The sequence below is a fragment of the Mauremys reevesii genome, linkage group 1 (genome assembly GCF_016161935.1).
Source record: "Mauremys reevesii isolate NIE-2019 linkage group 1, ASM1616193v1, whole genome shotgun sequence".
Classification (NCBI taxonomy): domain Eukaryota; kingdom Metazoa; phylum Chordata; order Testudines; family Geoemydidae; genus Mauremys; species Mauremys reevesii.
In genome coordinates this window covers 257054286-257068681 of record NC_052623.1, presented here as the reverse complement: position 1 = coordinate 257068681, position 14396 = coordinate 257054286, and the positions used below count along the sequence as shown (strand labels likewise).

Genomic DNA, 14396 nt, shown 5'->3' with positions numbered 1-14396 from the left:
GAAGCAAACTCCCCCTCAGACCAAGACACACCAACTCAGTGGCACCAGATCCTGCCAGAACAACCGATGCAAAACCTGTGGACATATCTCCACTGCTACAGTGATCCATAAAACACATGTCAAGATCCATGGATCCTACACATGCCTATCACAGCATGTGGTATATACTTCGAGTGCACTAAATGCCCCAATAACTGGTTTCACCCACGTAGACAATAGCTATGCTTGAATCAACACTCACAAGAAAATAAGACACCAATAACCTATCACCTGTGAGTGAACACTTTTCACAAAGTGATCGCTCTGTCTGACTTGTATCCTCATCCTCATCCTCAAAGGAAACCTGAGCAACGCTTTCAAAAGATGAGCTTTGGGAGCTTAAATTCATGACTCTGGTAGATACTAAAAATTGTGGCTTGAACAGACACTGGATTTATGGTTTGTTAGAACAGTCTGTAATCCACTAACTCCCCTTTTGTCTTATGACTGCAGAGGTGTTAGTGGGCCACTGTACCTTAAATGGTCCCTTAGAATATGTGCTAACTACTTATGCTAAACAATCTGTTCCATCTCCCATTTAGCTGTGATGCTCAGGAGTATCTTTTCCAGACCTGAAGAAGAGCTCTGTGTGGTTCAAAAGCTTCTCTTTCTCACCAACGCAAGTTGGTCGCATAAAATAAATTACCTCACCTACCTTGCTTTTCATTAGATATTTATTTGTATGGTCTTATTCCCCATTCCCTCGTTTGGGTCTCTGTGACCATAAGGATGTTTCCTTTTTTAGTTTTGTAAATTTGGTAAAAATTCACAAAGAGTTTTGTCTAGGGTCAAGTAAACACCTATTTCAATTAATGGTTTCTTCCCTGGGTGGATTAAGACAGTCTGCCTTTTCTAAAGGAGAAAGCATTGTAGGGATGTCGATTTCATGAAATGAGTGTATTGGATTGTTTGTCTATCACATCTTTTAGGAGAGAACCTCTTTCATGCACTAGGATATAACATGCTGTGCAGCCTTGGCTGTACCAGTGCATTCTGGGATTCTTGAAGTACCTATTCCATAGTGCTCAGCATTGTTTCTGGGAACCCAAGGCTTTTGGGTCATTTCCAAACACAGGGCACCTTATGGTGGGACGGACGTAGGAGGACCAGATGAATTGATATAAGTTGCAGTGCTTATGACTTCCTGTCCACAATGAGGGGAGAGAGTTATATACTCAGTTCTGAGTTAAAGCATTGTTCCAGGTATTGCAGTAGAGTAGTACAACCACTCCACTATTCCTAAAAATTCTTGGAATAGCTCTAGTTTGGACACACGACTTTGAACAAAGTTGCAAGCTCAGAACACTTATCCAGTGGTTTGGGGTTGGTGATGGTGGGCAGTTGGTAGTGAGGGACGGCATCATAGGGTGGGGGAGCTTGTGTCTCCCCAAACAGCCTGGTGTGGCCCCATCCCCCCCCAGACCTCTTCCTGCAGTTCACAGCGCTCTGCCTTGGCCCAGGATGTCTGGGGGTGGCCGGCCTGCTGCGGGGACTGGGGTCGCTCAGCGCTCGGGCCATGCTGCTTGCCTGGCGTACTGGGGCTGGGGTCCATCGTGGGGGTGCTCTGGGCTCCTGTGGGGGAAGGGAGGAGAAGCAGGGCCTCTGGCACAAGGGGAGGGGCCGGGGGCTAGCCTCCCGCAACGTCCGGGTCACTGGCCACCAAAACAGTGGGCTCCATGTGAAGATGATGGAAGTCAGTGTTAGTGCTGGCTGGGAGGATGGGGCATCTGTCTTGGATCACAAGCAAGGTGAACCTTTGTGTTGTGCGCAAGGGAAACCATAAGCTACTTATTTACTGAGAAGTTTAAAAGGGTTCTTGATTGTGGGTTTTTTTTTTGTGGGGGGGTGTTTCCATCTGCCTAGTTAATTACATATAGGTGATAGTGTGATCCAGAAGCCAGCCCCACTCCTTAGTGAATGATAGTGAAATCGAAATGCCCATCTCAGCAGCTGAACACAAAGTCCTGTCAATGTTCTTTCTCCCTGCACCTAGATAATGGATATCTTCCTGATAGAGAGGGCAGCAGTTTACACTGGGCAGGTCATAAAACCCATGGCTGATGAGATCATCATCCCTAGGCCATTTGATCCTTGAGCTCTGATGAAGGCTGTGGGCTAATGTCCAACATGAGGTGTCATGCCTGTGGATTACTTCACCTTTTTTCCCCTAAGCTTACGCTGTGGACACACTACCATTTACTTGGGCATAGGTTATGTTGCTTGGGGTGTGAATAAGCCACCCCCTGAGCGACATAAGTTACGCTGACCTAAGCGCCGATGTGGACAGTGCTGTGTCGGCAAGAAAGCTTCTCCCACCAACAAAGCTACCGCTGCTTGCGGGGGCTGGAATAATTAAGTCAACAGGAGAGCTCTCCCCCGTTGTTTTAGAGCAGGGGTCGGCAACCTTTCAGAAGCGGTGTGCCAAGTCTTCATTTATTGACTCTAATTTAAGGTTTTGCGTGCCGGTCATACATTTTAACGTTTTTAGAACGTCTCTCTATAATATATGACTAAACTATTTGTTGTTTGTAAAGTAAATAAGGTTTTTAAAATGTTTAAGAAGCTTCATTTAAAATTTAAAATAAAATGCAGAGCCCCCCCGGACCGGTGGCCAGGACCTGGGCAGTGTGAGTGCCACTGAAAATCAGCTCACATGCCGCCTTCGGCACCCGTGCCATAGGTTGCCTACCCCGTCTTAGAGCATCGGCACTAGCAGCACTACAGCAGTGCCGCTGCAAACTCGGTAGTGTAGCCACAGCCTCAGGCGGCTAATCTTTTTTTTTCTTGTCTCTTCCCTCAACATCCTCCTCCCCCACCCCCCCATGTCAAGTGACTGTTAATTTATTTGTAGGGTGACGTGTGTGTATTTTTATTTTATACACCAACTGTTTTGATCATTGTGCATAACAATATTGTTGTTCAGGCAACATTTCACAGACACCTGGCTCAAGGTACTTAGATAAGTGGCCTCGCTTTTGAAGAGCGCAGAGCACTTAAATAAGGATTTAGGAGCTTAATTTTAGGTGCCCATTTTTGAAAATTTTAACCTTGGTATTTTTACTTTTAAATGAGTACAGAAGATACAATTGCAACGCAAAGGCTAAGAAGTCATAGCAACATAAATGGCTAAATCTCTTCTTCAGCAGTTTGGTTCTAAAAACAGAATCTTTACTATTTTATAATACGTAAGCAACTGAATTATAGGACTCTAAAGTTCCATGGAGGATTTCTAGTTATACATGATGGTAGTAAAGTTAAAGCCAACAGAAACCTCAAGATGAACAATAGCGCCCATAAATCAGATTTGCTATTTCAGTATTGAAATAACAATGAAAAGATTTAATTCTTAAATATGGAAAGAAATAAGCACTCTTTTTTTAAAAAAAAAAAAGGATTTTTAAAATGTCATATCACTCATCAAAACAGCAAGCAACAGCACAGAAGTTCTACAGATGGAGCAAATATCAAACAGTGCTTCCTGCCTACACTGTTCAACATCTTTTGTCTGAGGATCTGGGCATAATACTTCTAGTACCTTCTGCAAAGGAATGATGTGAGGCTTACTCACTGTTTGCAAAGCACTTCTCTGGGCCTTTCATCCAGCACTATGCTGCATTACATGCAAGGGCTGAAATTCACCTTTTCGGGCTGTAGTTTTGTGGGGATGAGGAAAAGGAAACAGTACCAGTCCTAGCCAGCATGACAATAAGTACTGAATACATCCGTTTTGTCAACCATTACTATAGTATTCAAATCCACATATATACTCCTTTTAGGGGGAGGGATAGCTCAGTGGTTTGAGCATTGGCCTGCTAAACCCAGGGTTGTGAGTTCAATCCTTGAGGGGGCCACTTAGGGATCTGGGGCAAAAATTGGTCCTCTAGTGAAGGCAGGGGGCTGGACTCAATGACCCTCAAAGGTCCCTTCCAGTTCTAGGAGATTGGTATATCTCCAATTATTACCTATTACAAGAGGATATTAGAATAATCGAGTGGCAATAAATGACACCAATTATGCAGCTACAAAACATTTTGTTCTTCCTGCCTAGGGCAACAAACGAGCCATTAAAAGCAGACTAGTGAGCCACAAAGCTGTGGGTGAGAGGTTTTAACTTTTTAAAAACTCATTGATTGTTTATCCAATTGTTTAGCTAAAAGCTGGTATCTGACAGTGCTTGGCAGATAGAGGATCCTCATGTGTCTTTAAAAGCAAGTCCCTTCCCTGCAGATGTAACAACATATAGACTTCATCCAACAAATTCTCATCCCAGAACAAATATTTCTTGCTGGCTTCATGCTCACGCAGTATGGCTGGGAAGAGAATAGCTGCTCCTAACCCTTCCTCACTGAAGGTCATTTTTTTTTTTTAAACTGGTCTGAATGAGCAATGCTTTGCCTGGCTGCCTGCTATCAGTAGGAGAGACCACTAACTGAGTGGGATGGAGGCTGAACTGCCCTCTGTGTCTGGGATGAGTCATGTTGGCTGGAGTTGGTGTTGGGAAGTTTGCATGGCTGTTGCCTATTCTGAGGCTAATAAAGACTCAGTCTCCAGAGCTGTCAATCCAGCACACTTCGCAAGCAGTAAAATCACTCTTAATAAAAAGTTATGACTGCAGTGTAACTAGAGACGGGGGTGGCGTGCTGGAGAAGAGTGCAGGCAATATTAATCTGACTTCTCAGGCTGAGAGCGTAAGAGCAGCCTTATGAAAAGAATGAAGTGTATTCCAATTAGCCTGGTGTACAGGGATGGGGGGCAAACAATAGCTGGAACAACAAGAGAACAAATGTTGTCTGCCCAGTGGAGTAATCCAGTCACTGGGTTCAAACCTAGCAGAGCTAAAACTAAATTGAGATCTGTGTAGCATCCAGATGTGGTTCTTCCTGGAGGGCTTCCAGCCCACTGACTCACAGCTGTGGAGCTCAGGCCTGGGTGACTCATCTGTTCACAATCCCTGATTTTATAGGAAGAGGGTGGAGGTAACAGAATATATACACAACCCATTTAAAGCGAGATTAGACTCGAGTGTCCTGCACTGGTTGTGGGAGAGGGGTTTCTTGATTTTTTTTTTTTAAATAATTCTAGGTGGCCGGGAACCAGCAGTGCCATCCATTTCCCTGCATGGGAAGATGATCCCATATAGAAGGATGTCTCTGACAATAGGGTGGGGAGAGGGCACAATCTGGTTCATGTATTCTTCTAACGCAAGGACTCAAGTCTAGTGCAGACAGCAACATTTAGCTTCCCCAAAGTGGGTGGGGAGGGGCTGTGACACTACCTGTCCCTCCACAGCAGCCCACAAAGTTGTTCCCAGGTCAGAGCTCCAGGAGACTTTGTGCTTGAGTTAGACGCAGAGCCTGAGAGCGCTCTCACTGGAGCAGCGTGCCTCTTCACTGCACCCTCTCTAAACTCTGAATGATTATGGTTTTGGGGAGGGGGGGGGAAATGGCCCCTAAGGTCTTGTTTTCTTGGAGCTGGTAAAAGCATGTAATCAGGGCCCTCCCTTTTTTGGGGGTGGGGTGAGAGGGCAATGAACCAATATACTAATTTAAGAATCCCTGTATTATTTCATCAGAGATGGGTTGGAAGCTAGACCCATACATTTGGTCAATAGCTGTGCTTTAGTGTTTGCCATGGAAGTATTTCTATGGGTGTGTGCAGTATAGAGCTGCATTGTGAGATTTACCCAGCGTGAACTTCAACATTTCTAGCTGTGTAAACGGAGTGAGTTGGGAAGATGTGCACGCTGAGCTACCATGTGTATCCATCTGCTATATTGTCTGCCATATTAGGAAACAAGTCTTCCACGCTGTTTTAAAAAGTTTGTGCAGCTAATGCAGCTCCACAGCCAATGTGGAGCTAAAGGTGAGAAGATAGTTGAGTCTCCATGCCTGCTGGCTCCTTGGCACAGCTGTTCACGTTAGAGGTGGTGGCAGCTTTTTTGATGAGTGCAACTGTCTGCTAGTAACGCCAAGTCTCAGTTTATGTAGGTCCCTGAATGGCCATTGGAGGGCAAGAAGTGATTGTTTTATTTTCTTAAGATATGATTTTAACAATGTAATTTAGGGACCAACTTCTGAGCAGTTTGGAAGGGGATATGATTCCATTGCACCTCTGTATAACAGACCAGAATCATGCTGTTTCTAGAATTAAGGTGGGCTTTATAGAACATGTCCTTGCACTCATGTGAGCAGTTGATTGTGTGGCAGATTTACTCCGGGGGAGGGCAGGCAATGGTCCTACTACCATCGTCTCTCAGGGAAGCAATTGAACTCCATCTAGGATATGTGCTAAATAATGCTTCCCTTGGATGTCCTGGCTCAGCCCCCTCCCCAAAACCATGCTACTTATTTTCTGGCTTGCTCTGGACCCCTGGGAGAACAGGATTGTGGATGGCTTGTGCCACTTGCCCACAGGCTGGGTCTGGCAGCTGGAGTGAATCCAGTTCATTGCTGTTAGGGTGACCAGACAGCAAATGTGAAAAATCGGGATGGGGGTGGGGAGTAATAGGAGCCTATATAAGAAAAAGACCCTAAAATCAGGACTATCCCTATAAAATCAGGATATCTGGTCACCCTAATTGCTGTAGGAGAGTGGTTCAGTTGGAAAGAATGAACATTTTTGACAGGGCAATATTAATCTGTGTAACTATACAGTTTAGCTATGTAAGAGCCTTAGTTTTTAATCATGCATTTCATTAGGCTGGGTAAAGCAGAGTCAGGGTTATATATGGGGTGTGTGTGTGTGTGTATGTGTGTTATATACACATATGTATACATTTAAAGAATCCAGTTGAAGGGGCAAAATTGAGAGGTCACAATTGTTACATATGTGAATGTGGCCTCTCAATTCCTTTCCCCTTGCGCTGGATTCTTTCAAATGTATTTTCAGAGCACAATGATGCTTCCTATAACTGCTGGTATCCTATGACCTCAATCTGCCTTTTGCAGGGTACTTGTGGTATTCAGGCCTGGCTTTGGGATGTCATATGGAGAAGTGAGGGCTCCCATGAAGTTAACATAAATAGTGTCCCTGTTTGATTAAATGAATCTCTCTGCACTAGACATGGAAGACCTTATGCCCAGGGAGATCTGTAGCAAAGGAGCTTTGTCTGACAAACAGGTTGATGCTATGGAGAGCTGCAGCCTTGGGCTCCAGTTGCTCCATAGCCAAATTCTCCTTTCTAAGGTTATGACAAAGTGGGAGGGGTTTTTTTTGTTTTTTTTTGCAATATTGTTATGATTCCCATGCGTGCCTCAGTTTCCTCCTACACCTTGCATGGCTACCCAGTGTGGCGGGGAAAGGATTCAAGCCTCCTCTGAGGACAGAGCAAGAGATTTAGGGCTGTGTGTCTTAACTGTCTGGGCCATTGAAGAACAGGCTGAAACTGACCCAAAACAACATAGGGTCCAGCAAGACCGAGAGATGCCCCAGTGGCTGAACAATCCGTACCTAACATCAGGAAACCCCAGCAGGCAGGACGTGTACACTGAGCTGGAGAACAAAGGGGAAATGGTGTCAGGTGATTGGGAGAAAGGCTGCCCTTGGGAGCTCTCACCTGGGTGGACAAAGAGGCAAGGGAGAGTCAGAGATGGAGTCCATCACAGCTTGGCTGGCTCATCAGGGCACTGATTTAAATCTGCCTCTCTCTGCCAACTAAGGACTTCCAGATTCTGTATGCCAGGTGACGAATAAATTGTTGCCTTGTTCTGAAAAAGCTGCCTGTGTCGTTATAAATGCTCAATGAGAACATTGTGCCCTGAAGGGGCACAGTACAAGCCTCCTGCAGGAGTCTGGCTTGGCTGGATTCTCTTCAGGGAGCCTCGGAAAGAGACAGGAATTGCTGGTGCTGAAGGTCCAGTTCAGGAATTGTGGAGGCCACGGGCTTGCCCCTGCAGAACTGTGTGGGTCCTTGGGGCCCAGCACACTAAAGTGTCACTCCCAAGAGCTTGGTTATAGGCTGGGGTGTAGATCAGACCCTGTGACTCTGACAAAAGTCTATCTAAAGTTCCATGCATTCCTGGATCTGGGATTCTTCTCCCGTTTGCTTACCACAAGTGATGTCTTTACGAGTTCCGTGCTCCCAGCAACCACTGGGGACATAGGCAAGAATAGATCAAAGCAAATATCCTGAACAGTTTTAGAACAGCAGCAGTGAAAATTCTCCCTTTTCATACATTTGAAAATTGTAAGCGTCCTTTACTACGTTTGTTTAAAAAAAAAAAAGATAGTTAAGCTTTTTCTCATTCAGCGACTTTTATCAGGGTGAAAAGAAAACAAAAATCCACAAGAAAAATATAAAAGGAGATCCTTTTAATATGCAGGGAAGACAGTTTAATCCAACAAGTTGACTCATTGTTCCGACACTTACCTGTAGAAGGTATTGGCACTGCTGCTGCAGTTTATACCAGTGTGTGAGTGTAGAAGGAAGTTGGCAATCACAAGAGAACTAATTTGCAGAGCTACAAAAAAAAATAATTTGGGTTGCAATTTTTTTAAAAGAACTCTGTTCTGGTGAGAGATGCCAGACTGAAAGGCCTAAATACAGAAGTTCGCTCTTTATCAATACTCAGGTATATCTAGGGCTTTGGCAATGTAAGATTCTCCATGCTGCCCCCTATTGGGCCTCAATCCAGGGGTGAGAGTTTCTGTACTTATTCAGTCTTTTTTACCTCTCTATTGACACTGTCACTAGGGTACCAGTAGTGGTGGTTGTTTTTCTGATGCACTTTCCACTTGTAACTGGACTAGGGTGACCGGATAGCAAGTATGAAAAATCAGGATGGGGGTGAGGAGGTAATAGGCGCCTATATAAGAAAAAGCCCTGAATATTGGGACTGGCCCTATAAAATTGGGACATCTGGTCACTCTAAACTGGATGGACCCCATGAATTAATTTCATACGAGCATTATAAGGGGGAGGCTTTCTGAAGCCCAAAGTGCAGTTAAGTGGAAGTCCATGGAAGTTGGCCTCCTAATCACCCTTTGTGCCTTTTGAAAGTCTCCCCCATAATCGTTGCTGAAATGCCTTTGTTTTTTGATTCTGTAGGAATGCATCAGTTTTGAATGAGGACTTTAGTTTCCTTTAAAAATAATTCAAGTTGCTCTTTAACAAGTGTTCCTTGTGGCAGTGATTTTAAAATGGACCAAAAGTATCAGTAGTTTGAGTGAGAACACTTTTGTGCTGGTTCAGACTGAATGAGGAGAGACCCAGCTCTCTCCAGTTGTCTGTCTTTGGACTCTGAACTGTGTGATCTGAACCTTGTCAGCTTGACTGAGGATCCACATCTGATCAGCATTCTGGGTTATATCACAAAACCATAAAGAGCAAGATTAATACAATTGGAACAAAGTTACAGAACTTTTTTTTTTTTAACCTAGGTGCCATATATTGTATGTGTAACATTCCTGCTCTTGGTACTAGTTCCTCTCTTCCCAAGATCCTTCTGATTGCTTGCACTCCAGCTATCAGTGAAAGTTAAAAGCCTAAATTAAGAGAAGCATGTTAAATTTCCCCTCTCCACTGCTGGGTCCTCTTTGTTTCTTTCTCCAAGTGCTCCAGGGAAATTCCCCTCTCAGAAAAGTGGAGGTAGAAAGTGTCAAATTTGAAGCAAATGAAGTCAAATAGCATCTACAAAGCTGCTGTGATACCACAATATCATAGAGCCTCAGGAGGTCATCCCCAGGTCCTGAGGCAGAACCCAGTAAATCTGGACCATCCCTGACAGGTGTTTGTCTAACCTGTCCTTAACAACCTCCACACCGAAGAACATTCTTGTTCTTAGCGTATGTGCAACGTGCTTCAGGTGGCACGTGACCCAGATTCATTACTGAATTTGGCCCGCTGGTTGGATCATTAATAGACTTGCTCAGACTCCTGAGATGGGGCTAGCTTTGGGGCTGCTTTAATACGTCAAGTGGCCAACCGGTCTGCAACCATATTGCATTGGGCTTTCATCCTGGTAATTTGACATCCAGGTAAGGTGAGACCAAGTCAATACTTGGAAGAGATACCTTCAAGCATGTCTTTCTATAGTTGCTATGATGAGATGGTGATTCAATAGATGCGTCTCTTCCCAGGGTTGTGCGAATAGAAGCCAGGGTGCTGTATTCCTGGAGGAAGCCATCTCATGGATGAGATGTGAATCCAAAGAATCAAGTGGGATCTTTGACTGCAAGCGTAGAACTCTTAACCTTGGTTCTTTTGGCTAAATTCCAATCCAGCTAATTACCTTCTACCTACCTAAATTCTTCTTGCACAGTTGGATGCAATATCCTTTTCTGCTTTCTGTCCTTAAGTGTTACCTTGGACTGTTACATGCATGGTGGCTGCATTTCAGAGGTGGATTAAATCAGCAGTTTTCAACCCTGTCAGGATTACGATTCTCCTCCCAGTCTGGCCTGCAAGGCCTCTTGGCTGGGGCTGTCTGCCTGCGCTGGGCCCTCTGCCCAGAGTCCCCCTCGCTCTCCCCAGCTGCTCATCGCACCCAGGGTCCGGACTGCTCCAGCTCCACTCCGCCTCAGCTCCGCTCTGCCGTGGCACTGCTGCTGCTCTGCCTCCAGCTCCCTGGGCTGCTTTTCTGGCCCCTCTCATGGCTCTGGTTGCTGCAAGTCTTCTCCTAGCACTGACCTGCTCCCTGGGCTGCTTCTCTGGTTCTTGTTGCTGTGACTCTGCTCCCTGGGCTGCTTCTCAGGTTCTCTCTGTCTGGCACAGCCCTTGCTTCGTTGCCAGCTTTTCATGCTGTAAATAAAGCAACCCGCTTTCACAATAAGCCAAAAACACAAGCTAATCCCATTTCAAAACAAGCCAATCCCTAAAAGAAGCCCAACTCTCTGTTACGGGATCCGCAGAGGCTGGGCAGGAGGGTCCCGCAGGCCAGATGTGGCCCACGGGCAGTAGTTTGCTCACCTCTGAGCTAGCAAGTCTTTTTTTTTTTTTTATTTTATTTAAAAGAAGCAACAACAAAAAATACAAGAACCTGCAGACAACTTTATTTGTGTTTCTATTCTGTCTAGGGTCCTGTAAAGAAAAGACACAACTGTACATGTTTATTGAGTCTACAAAAAGATTCAATAAATTACAATGATTTGGGCCTCTGTGTGTGTGTGTGTGTATGGATAGGAAAAAAAAAATATATAAAAAGTTAAGTATTTTTTTGAATAATTGTCAGCACGGCCACCAGCAAGAGTTGGCGGCCGCACTTCAAGGCCATAAAAATTTTGTTGTGAGAACCCCTGCCCTGGGAACTGTCAGTCTCAGGGTCCTGATTTCTCATCGACCTTTTTCCTTTTTGTGGGTACTGGGGAACAAGCCAAACCAACCCCCCCCCCACTGAGTTTTAGTAGGGGGCCAATAGTCCTCTTACACAGGGCTCCCTGTGGTGTGGCCCTGGGCAATCGCTCTGCTTGCTACTCCTTAACGCAGGCCCTGGTTTTTAATCTACTGAAAAACAGTTTTGTGGCATGGGTGGGCCATGGAATTTTTATGTGGGAGGGGAGGCTCAGAAGGAAAAAGGTTGAGAACCTCTGGATTAAATGATCCCTGGCACATTTGTTTAAGGTAGCAAATTCCATTTTAGGATACTTTGAAATGGAAAGTTTTGGTTTTTTAGTCATTTTCTTTTATTAATAATAATATAATTAATGAAATAGATGATATGGGGTCAGAAATGGGAGATGGTGATTGGGATGCTTGTTTTGTATCCTCATGATTAAAGAATCAGAATAAGTACACACAAGTATTTTAGAGAGAAAAATGTTCTGAGCCTGCCCTATAAAACTGAAAACAAATGACTGATGCGCTCCATGGGCATGGAGGAAAAGGAGCAATATGCACTGTGGGAAAACCCATCTTCAAGAACAGTGCTGCTTCTCGTAGGATTGTCCATGCTTGTGTCTTGCACTTGTTTGAGCAGCACTTTCTGTCCTTGATTACAGTTTTTGACCATAGTTGAATACCTTGTCCTGTTAATAACGGCATTTTGATTTTGATGGAAATAGGATAGGCAAATAAAGGCCTATTTTTCTAGCCTGTGTGTCCAACAGTGGAGAATTATGATGCATACCTACTATTGCAAATATTTAGAGGCGCATGGGAAGTGATGCACTAGTGAGTCCTTGGCTCTAGAAATTCATGTAAACAATGGTTTGAAGTGGTCATGACACTCTTTTTGGGTCAACCAGTACTAGCCTGGAGTTTGTTTAGTAGCGTTATCATTCAGGGCGCTTAAAGATAAGGGTATGCATGTATTTGTCCCTTTTTACCAGCCTTGTCACTAGCCAGCTCCATGACTAACATAGTCAGTGACCTAATTCCTCCTTTTTTTCACTACCCTTTAGTCTAATAAAAACCTTTTCTTGTCCCCAGTGGCAGGAGTCTGTTAATACTGACGTAAGGCCCAGTCCTGCAAGTTGCTCCCCCGGAAGGTTCTGTGCACTCCAAATTTCCAGTGACTTTAATGGGATTCGAGACCAGTCAGCACTTCGTAGTACAAGGCTTTTAGTTTGCAAGCTGTCCTGGGGCTATAAAATGAGGGTGTACGTGAGTGTAGCTGCACCATTTCCATTACTCGACTACACATCGCTGACTAGTTAAACTCTTAATTTATGCTCAAGGGAGCCAAATCTTGAATCTGTGTTTCCTTGCACAGGAGAGCGAATAAGAGCCAAAGTCAGCATTGCCTGCAAAAACAGAGCAAATAAACCAGGGACTTAATTTCCACTTTCAAGATATTATACCCCAATTAATTAAAGATTCCTGTATACATTAGCTGTTAATGCAGGATGCCTGATTGCAAGAAGTTACATTTCTATCTTCTGCTTACTTTTTGGAGTATGAAAAGAGAACCCCCTGGGTGGGTGGGTGGGTGTGACTAATGGAAACTATCATACTCTGTCTGTGTATGCCATGCCGCTGTCTGGAATTGTTTCCCGAAATGCAATTACTAAATATGAACACACACTCTAAGTCTCCTGCCCCTCAAAGGAAATATAATAAGAGCTGCAAAGTTTGCATCTTGACTGAAACTGCCCCAGAGTTTGGATATTAATCAGATTGGGAAGTTTGGTTCAGATCAGGAAGTTTCTCTAATAATAGACAAAGTCTCATGCACCTTAAATGTAACCCTTGCAGTGCACCAGGGAAGGACTTATTAATGTTGGTAGTCAGAACGCCTATTACTGCAGAGTTGAGAACCTGAACTTTAACATTAGCCTCTGATCAAAAATAATCAACATGCAGCTATTCAGCCTGAATGTAATTCTTTAAACCAAATGTACTAGCGGTTTTTAATCCAGAACACACACACTTCAGGGTTTTGATCCTTTCTCTACGATAGGGTAAGATGAAGGAAATGTTCCACACCACTGGAATAGGTACACTTGGGCTTGAAAGATTGATTGGTGCACTAAATACTATGGATCTGATCACCAACTTCCCCCTCCATCCTTTTTCTGTGGCTCAATGAGCATGTAAACCCCATGGAACAGGTTACACATATGAAATATATGTTTTGAATATAAATCCTTAAGGATGTTTTCCTGCCTGACTGGATGAAATATGCTTTTTCATTAATGCCACACTCTCCAAATTGCATCCTGGGAACAAAGGGGTTGGCTTCAGAACATGGCAACTGATCTTATTTTCTGCTTTCAGCAACATGGGCTTTTATCTGTTTCTTAGACTTTTATAGGGAGCCAATCACCACAGCAACTAGGCATTTTAAAGGGCCTGCTCCTACACCTCAGTATGGATCTCTGCCATCGTCCACCAACTAAGAATCTGGTTCCATGTATATGGTGTGCTCACTTCATGAGCAATCCATAAATAAGGAAAACTGTAATTGTCTGTAACAGTTTGCTGATGATGAGACAGCATAGCTAAATTAACGTACATACATGAGAACCTTTTTGTTCTATCTTCACTGTGGAGTAGCGATTAAAGCGGGTATTGGGAGGCAGGACTGCTGGGTTCTGGTCTTAACTGGCACAGACACGTGGTGAAGATACTGCAATTATTTTGGTCAGTGCATCTCTGTTGTTGGCTAGAGACACCTGTTAAATAAGAGTTCTTCCCCCTCTGTCTTCCCAGCACTTCACGGAGTTCCTGGATGAGTTTTCACAGGATGTCCTAGGCCAGCTCTTGAATGACCCCTTCATGTCTGAGAAAAATGAGATGATGGAAGTGGAACTGTCCCCAGCATCCCCAGCTCCCCTCATCCAGGCAGAACACAGCTATTCCCTGTGCGGCGACTCTCGCCCCCAGTCCCCACTGACCCACGTTTCGACTGACGACAACTTCAATGAAGGTAACGGTGATGTGGATGAGTTGATGATGACCTTTGTGGAAAAAATCGCTGTCA

The 14396-nt window shown here is 44.4% G+C and overlaps 1 protein-coding gene across 1 annotated transcript in view; it reads left to right on the top strand.

Annotated features, from left to right (window-relative positions):
* The window catches only part of CREB3L2 (cAMP responsive element binding protein 3 like 2), a 121982-nt gene that overhangs the window by 62943 nt on the left and 44643 nt on the right, over window positions 1-14396 (top strand). The window contains exon 2 of the mRNA XM_039520227.1: window positions 14126-14342. Within this exon, the coding sequence (XP_039376161.1) occupies window positions 14126-14342 (217 nt within the window). The remainder of the gene's footprint in view (window positions 1-14125; window positions 14343-14396) is intronic.